Here is a 22,188-nt window from a genome sequence, read left to right on the forward strand (position 1 = left end):
TGGTAATGTGCCTAGGACACATTTTAGGCAGCATAAAGAGGCACATGCTTTGGAGTTTTGGAGTTCTGGCACATACATCTGAGAAGGAAGGATGGAGAATACACAGTAACTGACAGAGATGGAATAGGCACAGCACATGACAGAGAGTGTCTCTACAAACTGTTCAGAGTAACATCTGGCCTTTTCAGTGAAGTCAATGCTTCTGAGCAAAAACTAACAGGCAGATGGAGCACCTGTAATATGCCTAGCAGGCAGCAGGTTTTACATGCCCTGCTAATCTAAGTTATGGGTACACAACATGGAGAATCTTTCAAGGAATTGATGTTTAATAAGTCATCCATCAATTAACAATAAATAACGAAAACAGAGAGTCATTTTACTGAGAATACAAGCTGCATTTGTGTAGCGGGGATTTGCATCCCCTCTACACAAATTATATATTACGTTATTCAAAATTATTTTGTCACATATAGAGGCCATTATAATCCAACCTATCAATTCTGAAATAAAATGAACTCCGTGCACCCCGGTGGCTGAATATAACCGCCTGAGGTGAACATACAGGAAGCAAATTCTGAACCTGATGATTCAACTCCTGGGGAAAAAACTACTTCATTGTCCAGAGCCCTGGAGCTGAACTACCGTACTAGCCAACCTGGCAGATATACAGCATATATACATATACACACACAATAATAATGTGTAAAGGAGACGTGTGCGTGAACCAAGCCCTGTCACGCCAGCGGCTCGGGTATAAATGAGCATGGTGTCAAAAACGCCGGCGCGGTCCCTCCGGGCGGAACACGGGCTGCGCGGAGCCGGCCAGGCCCCACCGCCGGTGACGGCTGGGACGAGGGCTGTAACTCACAGCGGAGGCACAGGTACGACCGTAACCCAAGCCGACCCCGTCTCTCCACAGGAGAGAAGCTGAAGTAATGCACTTAATCAGTTCCCTTTGGTTTATTTTCATTCTTTTTTTTTTGGAAGGGAATGAAGTAACATACAGAACAGAAGGCTATTGTAGACTGACGAGGAACAGTGAAGAACAGGGAGAGGTCAAGAGAGGAGAATAGCCAGAGGTAGGGAAAGGAAAGATGGAAAGATCAGGACAGCCAAGATGAAGGAAGAGATAATAATAATAATTTATTATTTATATCCATTTCTTTTTTTTTAAAAACCTGTGCTATGTGAGGGTTTGACATGTCATTTGGACCACACTGGTTGCATTAGTGCTGTGACTCAGACAATGTAATGGCAGTATATTTTGTCTGTTGGTGGAGAGTGATGGCTGTCGTCAGAGGCAAAAGAGTGTACATAGCCTCAGAGGAGCCTGCCAGTCAGCTACCGATGGTGACGCTGGTTCAAAGTGGTTTTTTATAATTACATATATATATTACTAACATAACACTTCATTCAAGTTCTATTATGGACAGTCACAGAGCCAGTAAGTGTATGATTCTGTCACTGCCAACACAAACATAACATTATGTTATTAGATTCGCAGTCTGTTCTACGAACATGAGTCATAATATGCATAATCATAACATATATATTTTTGGCTCTGGGGGAAAAAAAAGGCTTTACAAATAGGAGATGACAATTTATGAGTGCTGGACAATCCTGTGAAGCATATAATTTCTAATGTTTGCATATGAACCAGTGATGATTCCTCAGACTGTACCCATGATAACCAGCGATGAAACCAGGACTGAATGACACACACTACAGAAATTAAACCAGGACTGAATGACACTCTACAGAAACTAAAACCAAGACTGAATGACACACAAAGCAGAGACTAAAAACATCAGTCTTAGTCTCAGGAATACTAAAGGGTGATATCTCCAGCACAGATGGCCCAATTATAATCAATAAGTACAATAACAGAACAAATGAACAATTATTATCATAACAAAAGGACTGCTATGCAGCTCACATATCCTTACAGAGTTATATCTATAACATTCAGGGGGTTTAAGGGAGCCATAATGCAGTCTAAGGAGAGTATTCAGTTTGTATTGGAAGATGGGCAGTGTTTCTGCAGTGGGAAACTCATTCCACTGCCAGAGGCCACAACAAATAGGGCAGATGCCTGGGGGGGGGCACCTAGAGGTAGCAGAATAGACAGGTCTGATGGGACGATATGGTCTGATAATCCTTTGCAGATATGACAGACTGGCCACTTTAGCTGCTTGATAGGCTAGTACCAAGGTTTTGAATTTCATGCTAGCTGATATCGTAGCCAGTCACAGGAGATGAGAAGCAGAGTGATGTGGCTGAGCCTGGAGAGGTTGGAGATCATGAGAGCAGCAGCACTCAGGGTAAGCTGCACAGGCCTGATGGTGGGAGCAGGGACATTACTCAAGGAGGGATTTGCAGTAGTCTAGAATTAAGATGACCTAAACTAAAAAGCTGGGTTGCATAGGTTGTGAGGATGGAGTGCATTCTCTGTATTTTTCACAGGAAGAATCTGCATACCTGACATACGGCCATGATGTGCTTGTTTTATAGTACCACACTAAGATGAAGAGGGTGAGAGCAGGTCAAACAGGGGGCAGGACTGGGCTGTGAAGTACAGAATCTCAGTTTTAGCCAAGCTGAGCTTTAGATGATGGTTTGCCATGAAGCTTACAATTTCTTGTAAGGCAAGCTCAGATGCATGCTGGGACCAGTGTGTGTGTATGTGTGTGTGTGGGGGGGGTCTGTCATCAGTACAGCAGTGAGAAGGCTATGAGAGGAGATGACAGAACTGAGACACAAATTATAGAAAGAGGAAAGAACGGGACCAGGATTAAACCCTGAGGGACACTTGTTGAGAGTTCTCAGAACTCCACCTCCAATGCAACATGGAAGGAGCAACTATCAAGGTACTATCAAGGTAGGACGCAAACCAGTGGAGTGCTGTGCCAGCAAAGTAGGAAGAGAAGACAACAGGAGGTGGAGGTCAACCATGTCAAATTCTGCAGAGAGATTGAGGGAGATTAGACAGAGAATCCATTTTTGTGGAGTTCCTCGCTGACTGCATGGAGGGCAGTCTCTGTTGAGTGCTCATCCCTGAAGAAGGCTAGTGATGAGGTAATTATGAGAGGGAAGTAGAGAGAGTGGACTGAAAACAGCACTTTAAAAGTTTTGGAGAGAAAAGAAAGGAGACTGGATGACAGTTCTGGATGATGATGGGTTAAGAGTGGATTTCTTGACTAAGGTGGTGACACAAGGTTGTTTGAAGACTGAAGGGACACATCCAGAGAAAGAGAGGACCTTTGGCGAGATGGACTGGAGGAGGTGTGTGGGGATGGAATCTGAGGAGCAGGTTGTTGAATGATGGAGGATTAGGAGCCGAAAGGTTGGCATCTGTAAGAGGAGAGAATGCAGCTAAAGGCTAGCGGAAATGCTTGGGAAGACGGGGAGGACTGGGTGAGGGGAGAATTAACTGAGGACTCCACCATCTTGGAGTTTTGAATGTCAACCACCTTCCCATTGAAGAAGGCAGCACATATTAGCAGTAAGGGCTGAAGAAGATGGGGAAGGGTTGACAAGTGAGGAGACAGTAGAGCCCAGTTTTTTGAAGTTGACTTCTGTTTTAGCCTGGCAAATGTTAGCCTTAGGAGCTGTGAAAGATGAGAATGCAGAGAGAAGGGAGTGGTTAGCAGTTTTCTGAATTATACAGAAACTTAATCCATCTGGCACAGACATCAATAATGCATTTAAGTCAGAAAGCAAACCACAGGGAGATGTAATATAGCCCTCAAATCAAAATTACTGTAGAATATTGTGCAGCTTATTGCTTTCTGCAAAAAAAAGTCAATTGCAACCACTCACCCTCTTTTATCACTGTAATGAAGACATGAAGACGGCTAGATGAAGGCAGCCTAATTTGATGTAAAATGAAGCACCTTGATTGCTTTTTCTGGCACATAAAGCTAAACTGATAGTGATTTTCAGATTTTCCGAAAAACAGCCAAAAAAAAACCTGGCCAACACAATGAGAGGCGGTTAATTACACTAACAGTATGTGGCATCGCACCGCAACCTAAAACATGCCTTTACTGAATATTTGAAGCTTCAGTGCATTTTGAACTGCAGTGCAAAGCAATTTTATTATATTAAACTGAAGAGAAAGCTCATAAAACATGACACCATTATTTAATAATATTTTTACACACTATTATTTTAGTTTGAGTTCATGTTTTCAATTGGGCCCAACAGGATTCTGTGCGATGAAGGATATTTTACAAACTTACATAAGTTTCGACAACCTATGGGCTTAATAATGGCATTCTCTGCACATTGTGTGCTTTAAATCAGGAACATGCACTTCAAGAAACTATAAAAGCAGCTTGTACAACAATGTCATAGTTTCAGAGGCTATACAAATGAACACACATTTTAACAATTACAAACATACATATGTTTTTATATTGTTCCTTTACTTTCCTTGAGTGTAGTGGTCTCAGGTTGCAGGTTCCATAGGAAACACTTTCAATCTAAATTCATGTACACACCTACAATCTCTGGTGGCACAATGGAGTTTGGAGTTCTTTGGAGCACATGCAAGTGCTTTAAATCATAAACTTGTGAATGCCCTGATACCAGCTTATCCCCTTTCAAGGTAACCAGTACTGCAACCACGACTACAGCAAGTCACTCATAGCACACTATACTTATGGAATACAAAATCTCACTGAATATATGATACAATATAATGATACAATATAGTTACAATATCACCTATAATACAAGAAACAGTTCTAAAACATTGCTCCATCTACTACACTAACTACCTACCAGAAGAAGTCAATCAATAAGTCAAATAATGGCACCCTACCTTCCATCTGTCTGTCCTTTGACTTTCCACACGTGGACCCAGCAGGATCACTAATAGAAAGGTGAACACCCACATACAGCCTTGCATGGCTCAAGTGTGCATGCACTACTGTTCCTGGCTTAGTGGCAATAATCCACACACAGAAAATACGCTCTCCCTTTCTCTCACCCCCCGCTGTCTCCCACTGAGAAGGCACATGGACACACCCACTCCTGTGGCCCAGCCCACTTTCCTCGCACCCATGCTGGTGCTATTGCGCCTACAGCTCCTGGCACCCCCTCCACTTCAAGTCCAGCCAATAAGCTTCTGACTCTCAGACTATGTGTATTTCTGTCTGACTATCTGTCTGTGTGCATGGATGTGTATGTGTGTGTGTGTGTGTGTGTGTGTGTGTGTGTGTGCATGTGGGTACAAAAACATCACCGACCTCTTCACATTGAAGTAACACTGAAATATTCTTTTACCAGAAGTTCTTCTTTTATCCTTCGAAATGAACGTCCTCCTGTCATTGCCAATTCTAGGGCGTGTAAAACTGCTGTCCAAGAGCTCTGGCAAAACCAGGCAAAACCATAGTCACCACACTCTCTCTACCCATTGCTGACTGATTGGGGTTTCTGGGTCACTTAAATATCCTCCCTTATTCTCACCTATGGATATAAAGCATGACTAAAGAGCCTGATATAAAGACAATAAAGAATATATTCCATTTAGCCTGAGTTGATTTGAGGTAGGGGGAAATTGGGGAAGATTTGGCATGAGGTCAACTGTGGCTATGAATGCATCAGTATATTCACAAAATGGGATGGAACAGACACCAGAGCCTCAAATGAAGTGACACAAAGTAGGCACAGAGATTTCACCGCAAAAGATTTATGAAACCTAAAATGTCTCAGATGGGAAAAGGTCGAGGAAATATTTATATTAAAACAAAAAGGCTCAAAGCTTTGGGAAGATGGGTATTTACAGAGGATTTGAATGGTGCCATTCATTTATATAAAAATTAAACATAAGGGAAGTGCGGTACTGAAGAGTCGAAGCAATGAAAGGTTTTCTCTAGTTTTCAATTAACAGGAGGAATATTAAAGAAACCTTTCCAAATAAACTCCCAATGTTACTCTCAGTCATTCACACTGACTAATCGTTTCCAGAGCCCTTGTTCTCTTGTACTAATAACACTGCAGCTTTTGAACCCCCTGACAAATCGAGCGTGGTTTCCATGTAAAACTAACATTCCCTCCTTTCGTTTCTGTAAAGATATCACTGAAGGGTGGGGGGGGGCTCAGAAAGATCTCTGTACTGTTTTCACTGCCCTCTTCAATTCCTCATCTCACAAGCCGCCCCCCTCTTCATATCTTCTGGTGTCTGATTTATTTAGCTCAAGCTGGTCGCAGTCAATTACAGCCCTGGAGTGGATAATTATAAGTTCAAGTGCTCAGGGACCAAAAGCATTGATCATAGGAGAGGACTTCCAGGGAGCGAGGGACAGAAACATGGAACTCCCACACACCTCCCGTCTGTAACCCCCTCCAAACACAAACCCCTCCTTTCCTACCACGCCCCACACGCTTACCGCCTGTCAGCTTCACACGCCCCCCACAGGCCTGCAGCGCGTAACCTCCACATGTCTCCCGCCCGTAACCCCGCAGGCCTTCCGCCTGTTACCCCCACCACACACACGTCACCCTCTACACATGTCTGCGTTCCGCCACATACATAACCCTGACGCACCTCCCCCAAATGTGAAATACGTATTGCGTTTAGAAAGGAGTGGGAGATCACTGCTGCCCCACCTGCTTCTACCTTAAACCTAGACTTCAGTTCATCCTACAGCATCAGCAGAGGATCTACAGTAAGATTGTGCCAGGAGAGAATGTGATCTACTCCTGTGTGGGGAACGAACAAGATCTAATATTGCACGGCAGTAAAGTGTGATCAAGCAAAGCTGGAGATAGATTGTGATCTAATACTGTGTTGGGCAGAGGTTGGGTTGAAAGCCTCCCGTCCTCCTGTATAGTGGATCTCATTTAGGGGGAGGGAAGGGAGAGGAGAGACCCTGCCAAGCAGCGGTACGCTCTCAGGCTGGGTCAGCCTTATGCAAAACCTCACTGGACTGCAACCAAACAAAATGGAGACTGTCGGGTTTTGACAGATCCACTGAAAGAGCAGCTCTTTCAGAAGCACAAAACCACCAGAGGAGCTGGAAGGAGGGTTTCATCGGACAGGGCTTCTGGGATATGTCCTTCACCACTGTGCAATTGTTCACTTTCTCACCATCAGCTCAGTCAGTCTTGGAGAGTATATATATCAGGCTACAAAGATCTCAGAAATCCTGCAGGACTACCAGTTCTGGACTATTTTACTATGAGGGTGCATGCATGAGTATCTGCATATATACATTTGTCTACACTTGTATTTATGCATACGTATGTCTGCATGTTTTTGTATGCATGAGCCTCTCTGTATATACAGTATGTGAATGCATGAGCGTGTGAAATGTGTGCCTGTATATGTGTGTATATTTGTGTGGAAACTTATGCCTAGGTGTGCTTGCATGCATCTGGGTATTTACTGTATTTGTGCCTGTGTTGTATTAATGCCTATGTTTGCATGTTGTGTGTGTGTGTGTGTGTGTACATGGAGAGATCTTTTACAAAACTGAAAATGACACTGTTCTTCTTCAGATAATGATTTTACCATTTCTTATGTAGGACACAGTTACTCTTTCCAACAAAATAAAACCGAACCGACAACCACTCATACTCCCTAGAGGATAGGGAATACAACACACCCTGCAATAATCATTCTTAGGATAGAGGAAGCATGATGTGTACCTTTTGTTATGTAATCTATAACATTTTGCCACACAGTCTATGACATCACAGACTGCCTACTGATGCTAGCGCTCATTGTTCACATTTGGGCTTTTTTCAAAAAAATCAACAATTTTTACAATAAAATAGATGTCTTGTGTGTTTACTGCACACCTGTGCTTGACTCCCTCTTTAATCTCTCTATTGTACAAACTGAATTTTTCATAGCAACCTACACAAAGTACCAGTAGAAGCATGATTAAATGCACATGTCATAATTTCACAGAAATTATACTTTACTACTTTAAAATGATTTTAGATTCATTATACACCACTCATTTTAAAATACTTTTAGGCACCCCTCCATCTGCATCAGACAATTAAACAGGTAAAATGCTTGGTTGGACACCCACACACAAATCAATTGCACAGCCTTGACAAGCCAGGATTATGATCATTTGGTACACCTTCCCACTGTTTAACTTTAACAAATATGTAAAATAGTCCTTTAAAGCTGTGATTACATGGCAAAAATCCATCTTCAGACTCTTTCAAGAACAACTGCAAAGAGCATAATTTGGCCACAGGCATCAACTCAGTGAATGAATTGTGCATATCCAGTGATTTTTTTCTGTAACAGCTAGATAGACTGAAGGTGAACAGCACTGAATACATTGGTCCATTCATATCTCTTGAGGAGGTCCACTACACATGCTTATACCTATCCCCTGTGTTAGAAGCAGGCAGTACAGCAATTTCATGTCGTGCCTTCTTTGACATGGCAGCTGAAGTATAAATGTACCATTGTCTGAAGGGAGCTGCTGACCGAACCAAAATTCCTTTACCTGGGCACGGAATTAAATGATCAACTTAAAAATACACTACATGGCCAAAAGTATGCAGACACCTGACATCCAACATCTCATCCATAATTACGGGTATTAATATGGATTTGGTCCACCCTTCGCTGTTGTAACAACCTCCATGCTTTTGGGAAGGCTTTACACTAGATGTTGGTGGGGCATTGCTGTAGGGATTTGCTTCCATTCATCGATCCCAGTGGCATTGTCATGCTGAAACTGGAAACTGTTGGGAAAGCACAGAGCCATCTATAATGAGATTTTATGCTGCAGCATTGTGAACTAAGGGGCCTTGCCCAAACCATGAAATACAGTTCTAAGCCAAGTGGTGTCCAGATACTTTTGGTCATATAGTGTATATGGGGGCTGCCAATTCTTATCTCTTTCCCTTTGAACTCTTCCATGACTGAGGAATCCAGGCTGACACAAATCAAGCGCACTCTGGATGGGTTGATAGCAATTCCGCTCCAGAACTGAGGACTCCCTCCCGGTCAGAACTGCATAAGGGTCAAAGCTCCAGACTGTTCTCCTGGTCAGGCTCCAGACTGTGATGTCAGCCATGAGGCCCAGTTTGCACTTTTGGTGAGAGCCTTTACTGGCTGCGCCACTAAGGATCCCTCTTAAAAATATTATATAAAGGAACATATCGTGCATTGTTTCAATAAAAATACGGAATTTTATTTAAGCTTCTGGGAGACAGAAAAGTTACATATGTCAAATATGATACATGGGACTTGGTATTAAAAATAATTAAACCTAAATAATTAAACCTCAATTTGCACTATATTTGTTTGAGAACTGAATATGTTTAGTCTACTATTGATGAACAGAAATTAGAATATGGTTTGCCATGTGAATTTAGTGAAATATCCCATAATTCTGGTGTTTGCTATCTTGATCTCAGATAGATTGGACTTGAATTAACAAACCATTGTGCTATCATTTTACAAAGCCTGTTCTCTAGTCTTCCAAACAATGACCTACATGTGTTCATTATCAGATAAATATGAAATTTCATAAAAACTAATAAATGAAAAATATCACCGTTCTGCGACTAATATATGAGGTTTCCAGTTAATTCTACTTCTACTAGTTCATTTGAAAGTCTCAAATTGTTTAGAGTCTACAAATACTATGTTTACTTAAAGGATAAAATTAAATTGACAGAAAATGAAAAAAATAAAATGTTCCAATGAAACCATTAGGGCCTCCAACAAAAGCAATTGTGAACAAGCTGGGAAAGGCAGGCAGGCAAATGTGGTTAAAGTGCACATTCTCAGCTTTTATTTATGGGCATTTTTTATACACTTTGGTTTCACAATGTAGAAATTACAGCACCCCACATCTCAGGGCACCATAATGCTTTGGATATATTAATGTTACGTAAATGAAATTATTCATGTTTAGCATGTTGCTGCATATCCCTTGCATGCAATGTCTAATTGAAGTCTGTGACACATAAACATCACCAGGTACAGAGCATCTTCTCTGGTGATGCTCTGCCGGGCCTATACAGCAGGCATCTTCAGCTCTTGGTTGTTTTAGGAGGTTGTTTTCTCTTCAGAATAAGAAATGCATGTTCAATTGGCTTTCATATTTGCTTGAACTTGAGCAGATAAGATGCTTCTGTTCACTTTACAATTCATTCTGCTGCTGCTCAAACAATCAGCAGTCACATCAACAATGAATACAACTGAGCCATGCATGCCCAAACCACACTTCTCTCTTGCCATCACTCTCATACAAGTAAATCTTGGTCTCATCTGTGCAAATAGAACTCTGCAGGCTCATTTAGGTACTTCTTAGCAAACAGTAACTTAGCCATCCTGTTTTAGCAGTAATTATTCTGTCTATTAGCAGTAAAATGTTCTGTGTTCTCAAAAACAGAGACAGTTGAAAACACTGGTGTGGTATGCCTGGCTCAAGGTAAAGCACTTGTCTTCATGCAGTGATACACCCTGTAGTCCATGTTACAGAGATCATGACAGAACCAGTAACAACCGTAGGCTTCATGGGGTGATGCTGCTGTACAGCCAAATCTACCAATAATAGGAACACTTTGTGCGCTGTAGGTTAGGTACTGTACAGCCCGTCTTTGCCTGAAGCAGAACACTGGACCTCCTAAAACCCTGTAGCGTTTAGCCATGGATTGACACAGCAGTGCATTCAAGAGGAAAGGAGCTTAGATTTCTTGTCAAATGTAGGGCTTTGTGGGAATGGATCCAAACCAAACATCAGTAGTAACTTAGCAAAAAACCCCGGATGAGATAAAATAAAGATGACACTATGCTCATGATCTTGGCAGGGTGGTATATTCTCCATGTCTTAATAATGCCAATGAGAACAGAATCTGAATAGTCTTTTATGCAGGATTCTTCTGTGAAAGAGCCTGCTTGTTCATTGTGCACACATCCACTGTAACCTTGTCCCGGCAAAAAGGCTGATTTTTTTTGCTAGTTCCTATCCTGAATGATAACTAGCAGAATGCATGTTGTCTCGGTGGGTAGTAGAGCTGAAACACTCAAACAAGTGAAGGAAGACTGGAAATCTGTTACTGGCAAATGTACAGCTCTTGAAATAAACAGTTTCTAAAAATAAAAATTAAACATGATTTTGGGAGGAATGTGAAAAAACGAAGGATCCTGTAATGCAGGTATTTCCATGCCAAAGTCTGCCAGCACATCACTCTTTTCATCTGTTCCCAGGGTTGCCAGATGTGTCCGGCAGAAGGTAGTAAACTGAGAAGTAAGTATCCATAAACCAAAGCAGACACTCACTTGACTTAAACCTTTCTCTTAGTGTGTATTCCAAGGCACAGGGTCAGAGTGATTACAATCCTTATTGCCCTGGCATGAGAATTAGGAATTTTAAAAGAGCTTGCATCCACTAAAGCAAGCCACTCATGTCAAAAATGTGTGTTATCAGAAACAAACAAAAGCCTGACCCATTCTCTAAACCCAAGTAAACTGGGCACTAACACCATCTTAGCTACCTGTGGTATCCCTAATGGCTCTAAATGGGTTTTTAGATCAATGAACAGAAAAACAGAAGAAGGGTCTGCCAGCATCGATTCACCCAGTCATCGATGACGTAAAGTGCGCTTTAGGAGGAAGAGTCATGAGAAACAAGCAGACCACTTAGTTCACTTGCACACTTACTTCACTTACAATAACTGCCTCTAAAGACCTGTCTGTGAACCTCAAGGCAATAGCAAGGAATTAGAATGGAATAAACAAGCCAGTGCTTCAACAGAGCAGAGCTCAGAAGAACAGAACAATAGCTAAACTCACAAAAGATCTAAACTGAGTAATCAGCAATTGCTTAGAGATTAGAACAGAAGCAATTAGCCTGTTCCATCATTTCCCCCACATATAAAAGGCGGGGATTCTGAACGGACACAGATCATACTCAAGACATTGAGCAGTATGGCTGACGAGGCTCCTGGGTTGTTAATTAGGAAGCAGACGGGAATCGTTAGCGCTTTTCTGTCGGCTGTGTATTGGGACAGAGACCACTATTACCAGCACAGGGATTTAACCCCACGTCTGTCACTGCAGCAAAACAAAAAAACTGAACCAGGGGGTTCACTGCTCTCACATCATTCGTGTTTATATGGGTGAGACAGGTCAATAATGTGGCATTAAGACTCTGCTTCTTCTCTTTGTGTTGAAACTGTGATTCTCTGTAGTGTAGACTTACAGAGACAATATTGGAAGACAGTGGACAATAGTTTCACAAGTCTCTCTTCTGGAGGTGAGGATGCTACTGAAATACTTCCCAAGCCAACGTCAGGTTGGCCTCATTTTGGCACATTGTTTCTGACAGCTGTGCATCTTCACTTGTTCAAGACAGGCCTGGGAGGTAAAAACGATTTTTCAACATTCCTCAGAAAAATTTGAGGAATGTGTTGTATTTCCTGATAGAGAGCTGTCTCATTACTCTAGTTAAACAAGACCACCTTTTAACATTGATAGCTGAGTGATAGCTGAGTTTCTGGTACCATTAATATGCATATTTTGAATATTTTGAAGCCTTTTTTCAATTTTGATATTTGATATTACCGCAGTTCTCCTAACAAAAAATATGACGAAAAAAAAAACTTGCATCAATGGGATTCTTTTTTATAACTTAAATTTTGAAAAACATATATTAATATTATCCCTTTTGACACGTATGGCATATTAAAGTCTGAAACAGTAATTCAAGGGGCTGATTCATCTTGGTTGTCACTTTCATTAAGTTAATTGTATCCCCAGTGAATTGTGAGAAACAGGAGAAGCAGTTAAGGCCAAGTCAGGATATGAGGCAGGGGACTAACTGGGGCCTACGGACACCAAGCAACAGCAACAAGCTAAACATTCACAGTCACAATGAAGGGAGTTCGCCAAGTACACTTCCTGCTAATACAGGCACATGACCAATTCAGAATTAGTGAGGAAAACTCCTGGAACCACAAAACTCCTGGAACCTATGTATGGCATAACCTCTCCTTTTAACACAAAGCAAAAAAATTTAGTCATGGTGGTCACATACCAGACAGAATAGCCAAGGATCGTCTTATCCACACTACTATCAGCGTCTCAGCCAGCGTTGCCAAATATTTTCTATGGAAAGTAGCCAAGACCTCCTCTAAGAGTCGCTAGATGTTAAATGTTAATTTGCATACGTATGACGTCACCACGTAATCATTTGCATATTTAAAAAAACCGTATGTTAAGGCACGCATGGCGATAGACATAGCGTAGGTTTTGTGTCTGCCTGCCCACCAATGACGTTGGCCGAGCTGTGTAGTATCTGTTAAATCTGTAGAACATCTACTTCCGTGTAATTACAGCGGCTGATTCTACATAGGTCAATCATTACTTTTATAAACGTGGGCAACGCTAGAGCACTAGGAAATTCAGATGTGACGTCATTCACAAATAGGTGAAAGGTGATTTTTGCTTTTGCTCGACAACGGGAATGGAGGTTGCCAAAGTTGCGAGAAGTCGCCAAATTTGTCGCTAGTCGCTAGATAAGATTTTTAGTCGCTAGGGAAGGTCAAAAAGTCGCTAAATCTAGCGACAAAGTCGCTAAAATGGCAAAACTGGTCTCAGCCTTAACAGAACACCAAGGAGCTGCCTGGCGCATGAGCTTTTAAAATTAAACATGGATGATGCAGGGTCATCATTTTTCCTTTATCACTGCCACTGCCCTTGTTTATGATTGTCAGGCATATCATTTTTCTTGTTTATGGTTAGTGATCCAAGCACTCATCTAGCATGATTATTGATCAACTAAACACATGAGTGCATAAATTCGTTAAGCATAGTTATTGTGTATGGTTCAAGAATATAATCAATGTGTATGTAACAACACTCAGCTACCTAATATAAATGCTGATAACAATGTACATTCAACACTTTACTTTCTAACTAGATTAACTATTGAGCACCTACAGTGAGACTATACAACAGAAGGAGCTGTGCACTGCATTCTAGAATGTTCTGCATTTCTATATGTACAGTACTCCCCTAAATATTGCACAGAGAGGAGCATGCCTTAATGGTAGGCAGTGACTTTTTGAGCCAGATGTCTCTTCCACCATCCTCGCTGTGGATGCATCCCTGATGAGACATTTGTCAAAAGCCTCTGCTTTCATCTCAAACCCCCTGTGCTTAGCAGCGTAGCCTGTTCTGAAGACAAATTACCTGCTTCATGAGGTCAAATATTAGTTTGATCGCGTTCTCAAATAGCACTGTCCTTTAACTCTGAGCCAAAATGGCACTGTGCTCGATAATGCCCATTTATGTCCAAGATGCATCACACTGGCAGTCACCATTAAACTCCATCCTAGAAGGCAAGGTCAACAACAATTTTTACTAGTAACGACTACCAGCGCTAATAAACCAATGGTACTGAGTGATCATTCACCCAATGTTAAAGCATTTCTTCCAACAGAGCACTTATTTCTGGATGGCAATGCCCTCGACCAACATGACAAAGTCACACCCTTGAGCAGCATGACATAATGTTACCCATAATTCATGGCCTTCTCCATCACAAGATCTGAACTCAGTTCAGCATTTATACAAAATAGTGGAAAGACACTTGACTTACTCATGGGAAGTGGTGCTCAATTCCTCATGGAGAATTCCAGAAACTGGTACTTTGCCACAGCAAATGCAGGCTGTACTGGCCTGCACTGTACATGTTGTGGCCCAATTCCCTGCATGCACTTAGTTCCACACTGACTCATACTCACAATCGGTGGTATTTCCACATCAGAGGAGCTTTCAAAGTTTTCCATGAGGTCTTCCAAGTCATTTGAGGATAGAAGAAGGTCCTAGAATAGACAGAAGTAAGTAGAGGGCATGTACAGAACCACAATGCAGGAAGACAAGCATAGACTGAACCTGATCTCACAGAAAAATAATATGAACAAAATTAATATAACCTCACTAAACCATAGATAAAATGAATCAAACCTCACTGAGTCAATTTATGCACAAAATTAATGTAACCTTTCAGAGTCAGAACATACACAAAATGTATGTAATATTCCTGAGTCAGAGTATGCAAAAATGAATCTATATAAACTCAATAAACCAGTATGTATTCAAAATGAACCTACCCTCACTGATTCAGTAAATGCACAAATTAATCTAATGTCCCCGAGTAATATATGCACAAATTTTTTCTACCTTCACCAAATCAGTCCATTCACAAAAACTAATCTAACCTCACTGAATAAGTTCATGGCAAAATGAATAACCTCACTGAATCAGTACATCTACAGAGCCAAGATACTCAAACCTGGCCCTTGAAGCCAGTATTGCTACTGGTTTTCCTTTTGACCTGTAAGGTAATTGGTAGATTAATGTCACTGATAGTCCAGAGATCCCATTCAGCAGCTGCCCCGGGTTTAAATCAGCTACTGATTAAACCTTGCAGTACTACTGGCCTCAAGGGCCAGATACGTGTATCCCTGGCCTTGAAAGTATCCAGCATTGCATGGACTTGCACACTTCAAAGGACCTCTGTTATATCTTCAGGACAGCGGCAGTTTCCATTATAGCTGATTAAAGCAGTCATTATTTCAGTCGAACCAGATTAGCTTCCCTGTCTGAATGTGAGCATGTCATTGGTTTTCAGAGAGCTGGGCTACAGTCCCCCCAGTGCTGGATCTGAGCTGCCCAGCTTCATTTACATCCTGTGAGATGCAGGACATCGAATATTGTGAATAGAACATAGGGGTAGTTCTTTTCTTCCTCAGGCTGCGGGAGAGTGTTTCGTACCTCCACGGTTTGGGAGATCCCAGGGGAGCGGGGAGGTTTGGGGGGCATTGGCATCCCATTACACAGGGGCATATGGAGGGTGCAGTGGTCCGTGGCCGCATCCGGGTCGCCCAACAGAAAGGTCATCTGCCTCAGATCCCCCTGGGGAGACACGTACCCACCTGTGAGGTCACATGATCCGTGAGGCTACTCTCACCCCCCCATCCCACACAACAAGCCACCTGCTTTTCCCTGGACAGCCCTTCCCAAAGACCCTTCTCTCTCTGGTCCCTGGCCGCTATACGCGTTTCATGCCGAGCCAGACATCGTAGCTGTCAGCACACGGGGGTAATCAGACGTCCCTCAGTCAGCTTAACTGCCCAGCGGCATCATGGGATAGCGCTAATCCCTGCTGGGCCTTCAGGTGTGCTCAATGCCCTCCCCCTGCAGCTGTATCTCAAGGGCTCTGGGCTTTTCTCCCACCTTTCCACACCTCCTTTACCTGCCTCCTCCCACCTCCTCCATCCCCTTAACATTGATCATTAATGTCTAATGGAGTTTTGAAAAATCACCCAGAATGCCATGTGATTAAAGGCGTTCCTGTGTCCTTTATTATTGGTAGGCCTTGTGCTGGACGTTATCAAGCACACTTCCCTTCCCTACAGGCAGGTAAAGATGGCTATTGACAAAAATCCCTCGATCTGGCTCCAAACCCATCATGCCCCTCTTCACAACACAGAGCTCTGGAATCCATTAAGGTCCTTGTCCAGAGGGGCCGAGTCACACACACACTAAGTTTAAAAGGCACTGAACCCTCCAAGGACATTTATGATTATGAGGAGATTTATGACCCCAGAAAGAAGGCTGTCCACTTTAAACACACTGTTTTTCTCTTTTAAACTGCACTGGTGGATTTAGTTTAAACCCTCTGTAGATTGCAAGGGTGACCAAGGACAAACACTGACAAATACGCAGGCAGGAAATAATATGCGAGGCGTGCGAACAATCCAATATGCGCTCCGCAAGGTGGTATATGCTGTACTTTCACAAAACATTTTTTCTGTTTGGGTTTTTCTGTTTCCGAGGCAAAAATATTCCTCAAAAATAAAGAGGTGCTGAGAGACAGAAAACCTTGCGTCACATCTGTTTTACTCCTTAAGACTGTATCCAGGTATTACATTACATTATGTTATGAGACTATCATTGAGCAGATGCTCCTATCCAGGGGGGCTTGCAATGCAGGAGAAACATAAGTGCATTCACCTGATTAATATGAGCAAGTGACAGATGTGGCTAACAATATTCCCAGACCAGCAAGTATCACAAAAGCACTAGCACAAGTTAACTATGCTAACCAGGACCATAACCCCATAATAATTTAACCTAAAAGCATAAAAATTCCAAAACTTGAATTAGTACAAGAGGTGGGAGTGCTATGGGGTAAAATGTTTACAATAAAGCGCACAATCTTCAGTGCACTAAAGAGTGTTCTCTGTATTGTAATAACATATGCTTCATGTTGTACTTCCACTGAAAGACTGCAGAAGTTGTGTGCTTCTGTTCTTGATGCTGGCGATCATAAATAAATCATGATCAATGGAAGATGCTGCTCTCTCTGGTGCCACCTAGTGGTAGACCACATTAACACATCCTGCGAGCCCATTTCTTAGTATTTGACATGGATGTGAATCTGGGCATTGGTAGACATGCTGTGTGACATTTAGGCAGTTTTATGAGACGCACAAGCAATTTTTGTTTTATCATCATTAGCGTAGCCCAGGTCTGGGGATGGGCCAGGGAGGGTCTTCATTCCTACAGGATATGGGAGTGAGGATGCATTCCAAGGCCACACACACTCCCGCATTTGAAAGTAGGCCCATCTCAGCCAAAATCTTTCATTGGCTGTCTAATGACTTTAGTCTTAAGGTTTTATATGAAATGGAATGCTGCTTTTTATATCATCCCCTTGGTCTAGCTTGCTGATCTTCCTGAGCAATGTGGCAGGTGTCAGTGTGTGTTAATGTGAAAGGGGAAAGACCAACTTCAGTCAGATGTGCCACCGAGCAGCCTGCTGAGTTTCACAACCAGTTCAATAGGAAATATATGATAATTGAGAACATGCTAATCTTCTGCAGGCATGGCTGGACGGGTCTTCCTCCAGTCTGGCTGGTTTTTTACTGACCTCAGAGCCAGACAGTCAGAATTGGCTCGCTGCATGCATAAAGCACAGCAGCTATTGATATACTGGGGATTTCAACATGAGAAGTGATATTGATTAGACAGATGCATTTCAACAAGGTTGTATAGAAAAATCTAAAGTATTTGGATTGCAGATTCAAAAACAAATGAGCATCCTGGAATGTGGGGGAGTTCAAGATTGTCCTAAAATGCGAGGTGTTCCTATGCAGTGTTATTGATTCTTTCCACCTAGTTGTTGCCTAAGAATGAAATAATAAATCGTTAAACAGAAAATCCATGAGTTTATCAAAACACTAGACACCCCCCCCCTCCCCAACAAAAACAAAAAAATATGAAAAAATAACAGCGAAGTGCCACAGCTGCATTGAACTTGACCTGTACTTTCACACAGATTTCCATAACTTACTGCGGTTGCTCAGGGCTACGGTATTTTCTGAGCAAAACATGTGTTCGCCATCGGTCACGTCATGTCGATTTAGGTAGCTGGCAGTTTCGTGGCAGTGATTTCGAAAGCTGAAATTGGAGTTATACATTGCCAAAAAATGCTTGTATCTATTTTGAAAACAAAGGGCAAAATAAAAATAAAAAAACAAACCTATAAAAATCACAGCATACTTATCGCTTGTAATGTGACAAGCACTGTAGATTTATCAACATGGATATTTATAGATCTGTTCTTCTGTAAGCGTCAGCTCAAAGGCTTCATCGGTAAGATTCTGGGCTGGTCAGTATGAAACTACAGAAAAGTACAACTAAAATAAAAAAAGTGCACCTTTTCAAGCCGACATATGTACAAAACATTCAAATACAGTTTATTTAAAAAAAAAAAAACTGTGGTGAAAAGACTGAGGTAAAAAGAGCCTTCATTGGGGTGATGCTCACCTCAAATGGAGTCTCAAATCCCTCCACAATTCCTCCAACCATCAGCAGCCCATCGGTGGTGATGTCCAGGCTGGGGTTATTCCAGTTCACGCTCTCCACCAACTCGCAGTCCACATACAGGGCGAGGCGGCGTGCCGACACACCCACCGAAACCCGGTGCCACTCCCCGTCTGACAGCACCCCCACGGGGAACCTGAACACAATGGTTGGGGGGGGGGGGGGGGTGAGCTTTATGATTCAAAAATGCAACCTTATACAACAGGGATAGGTCTGCTTAGAGATGAAGACAAGATTGCCAGGAAGGGGAACTGATCACACTCTTACTCAGTCATGCGCTCACCTGTGCTTCTCCAATCTGACATCTTTACACAGGTAGATTTGCAGAGGAGTTTAAAACACTGTCTGCCTTGTATCTGTAATGGTGGTGAACCAGGAGGGAGCTACATCATTTTTCCCATGTGAAGGGTTTCCATTCAGGTTTGGCTGACTTACCATTCAGGAGCCCAGGCAAAAGATGGCTTTATTAAAAAAGTGCATGCTGTTTTCATTCAGCTTGTATTATTTCACCTTTAGGCTTTTGTAGTTTTAGTAATATTCTTGTTAATTAGTTTTTTTTTTTCTGTTACCAGAGCATGTACTTCAAAAACCAACTGATGCTGCACTTTATTGGGTGTTTATTGGGCACTTCATTATAATTACCAAAGTAAGAATTAATTAATGACTTTAAATTCACAAAACCCCACAAATTAAGTGAAAAATGCAAAAATACCCTTCGTGACTTCTATACATTACTACAAGCACCCATAAGACTGCCATCACAGAGATTTTCTGCTGATGCGAGTAAAGATTGCAAATAAAGACCACATTCCCTTTGAGCTGGCAAGATGCAGACTGTACTTTATGCTTTATGCATGAGAGTCTCCCAGCTTTTTTACATTGAAAAACTTTTGCTGAGGCACAATAACCACGGGTATAGCTGCTTCCCATTAATCCTTACAGGAAAAGCCAGAAAAAATATTTAAAGTAAGAAATGCACACTGGGATCGAGTGTTGTAACCACACAAAAGGCAATGTTCAATGTCCAGAACGTTTAAATACTTCTCTCTACTTCAGCTGACGGCCATGTGTGTTAAATCCCATGCGCGACAGGGAGGAAAATGGGGACATAGAATACATAAACACCAGTGCATTTGTAAATCCTTTGCAACCGTACTACAGCAGACAATCACAAAGGTCAGTGATGCTGAATCATGTCCAAATGAACAGGGATGACAGAAGAAGGCAAAACACACCCATGGGACATGTGGCCAAATGCATCGTAGCTGACAAAAGTGTTAGATTACGTAACACACACACACACACACACACACAAGCACAAACACATAAATATAACGATGCTGAAAACCAAAGTAGAGAGAGGGTCCAGTATAACACACATTTAAATGTCCAGTCACTGACAGAGAGTCTGATGCACTAAGAACTTTAATAACACAACCAACGATTGGTACAAAACAATTACCATGACCAATCATTCCGATGAGTGCACTAGCCTACTTCTAATAAGACCTGGAATGGCTCAGACTGGCACTGCATCCCTCAGCCTGTGACACGTGGTTGCCAGATTGTACGAAACTCACTCGTAATGGCGGTGCTGGGTGGAGATGAAAGTGAAGGTGTAGGGGCTGAAGCGGATCTGCAGCATGATGTGGCTGTAGGGGTTCTGCAGGGTGAGCAGGCTGCGGTCCTCCGGCTGCGAGCTGCGCAGTTGCAGCAGGAGAGTGAACTCGTCTGGAAACCTGCGCAGAAACAACAAAGCGTACACAGATCAAATTTCTATGTACTTCTGCATACTACCTTTAACTAGTTTAATCTAAGATAAACTAAGATAACAGCGCTGAGCCTTCTCCCACAATCCTTGATGAGGTTAAGGAGACTGCATAGCAGGGGATCCGAGGCCATTTCTCCTCCTCCATTCCGCACAGCTTTTCAGTGGGGTTTAGTTCAGGGGACTGGGATGGCAATTGCAAAAGCTTGATTCTGTGGACAGTGAACCATTGTTTTGTGGATTTTTTGGAAACCTTTTGATCATTGGCCTGCCGGAAGATCCAACCACAGCCCAAGTCATGATTTTTTTTTTCTTTGAACAATTAAATCATATTGTAAGAGCAAACTGATAAACAGCAATTAATTTTTTTCATCTTTACCATCTCTACAATTCCAGAGACTACTGTGTGAATGGGTGCATATATTCATCTGAAAGTCTAGATGAAGTCATGATCTCATGGAATAAAAAACATCACATTTAGTAAATTAAAAAATAACATACAATTACGGATGTAGGCATGAACACACACAGATACAGGCACAGGTAATGACAGGCAGACAGACACACAAACGCACAAAGCAAACGTTAAAGTAAAATAGCTTTTTGTTAGAATATGAGATACATAGTTATGGATTAAAAGAACTTTGAAAAATGTACAAACATCAGAAAAACAATTACACAGACAGAAATATGAATTTTCCACATTTGTCATAGTGTTGTCAAGGTTCTTGAAGGACCTGTAGGAGGACCCTGTTCCCTGCTCAGGTGGATGTCATTTTTACCTGGGTCCGAATGTCTCCCTCATGGGCAGGGTGAGGGTGGAGTACTGGCCAATATGCAGAGTGGGGCACCTCTGGGTCCCCTCAGAAACAGTCAGAGAGACGTTACTGCTGTTCAGGGCTATCCAGGAGAGACTCTCCAGCAGATCAACCTCCTCTGCAGGGAGAATAGCACAGACACCTGTCACCCTGAGGCCCCCTTCTCCCCCTTCTCCCCCTCGTCCACGGAGATGAGTCAATTCAAGACAGATTCTGCTTTTGCTCAGACTCAGATCTAGTTCTGGATTTCATTTCCAATAATAAGCGATGACAGGAGTGAGGTCACCTGGAGGCACTACTGAGCGTGTGCAGTCCCATAGGATGGCAGGATTGGACAGCAGCAGGATAAAAAGGCTGCTAGGCTGCTGCTTGCGAACAACTCATTCCACAGCACAATCGGACCTGATGATGCTCGACCAGGAGGAGAAAATGCATATGTAAGATGCTTGGGCTCCACAGACAGGGGCATATGACATGCCTAGGATGATACTATATATGAGTAAGGTGTGTATAGTCTCCATAAGTGTGTATAAGGTGTGAATTGGCCTCACAGGTAACGACAGGTTGTGTGTGCTTAGAGTGTGTATGGGGTCCACCGGCACCAGTAGTATGTACAAGTAGAGGAACCAGTGAGTGGACAAAAGCATGTGATGCTGAAGCCACCCCTGACCCTGAGACTACCACAGCATCAGGAACTCTAAAGCTCAGCCTTC

The 22,188-nt window shown here is 42.4% G+C and overlaps 1 protein-coding gene across 1 annotated transcript in view; it reads right to left on the bottom strand.

Moving 5' to 3' along the window:
- si:dkey-61l1.4 (collagen alpha-1(I) chain) overlaps positions 1–22,188 on the bottom strand; it is a 102,180-nt gene that overhangs the window by 49,989 nt on the left and 30,003 nt on the right. Inside the window, exons 2-6 of the mRNA XM_064354480.1 lie at positions 21,440–21,593; positions 20,470–20,628; positions 18,833–19,025; positions 15,773–15,913; positions 14,740–14,820 (exon numbers count right to left, since the gene is read on the bottom strand). Coding sequence (XP_064210550.1) covers positions 14,740–14,820; positions 15,773–15,913; positions 18,833–19,025; positions 20,470–20,628; positions 21,440–21,593 — 728 coding nt within the window. The remainder of the gene's footprint in view (positions 1–14,739; positions 14,821–15,772; positions 15,914–18,832; positions 19,026–20,469; positions 20,629–21,439; positions 21,594–22,188) is intronic.

The sequence above is a fragment of the Anguilla rostrata genome, chromosome 10 (assembly GCF_018555375.3).
Source record: "Anguilla rostrata isolate EN2019 chromosome 10, ASM1855537v3, whole genome shotgun sequence".
Taxonomy (NCBI): domain Eukaryota; kingdom Metazoa; phylum Chordata; class Actinopteri; order Anguilliformes; family Anguillidae; genus Anguilla; species Anguilla rostrata.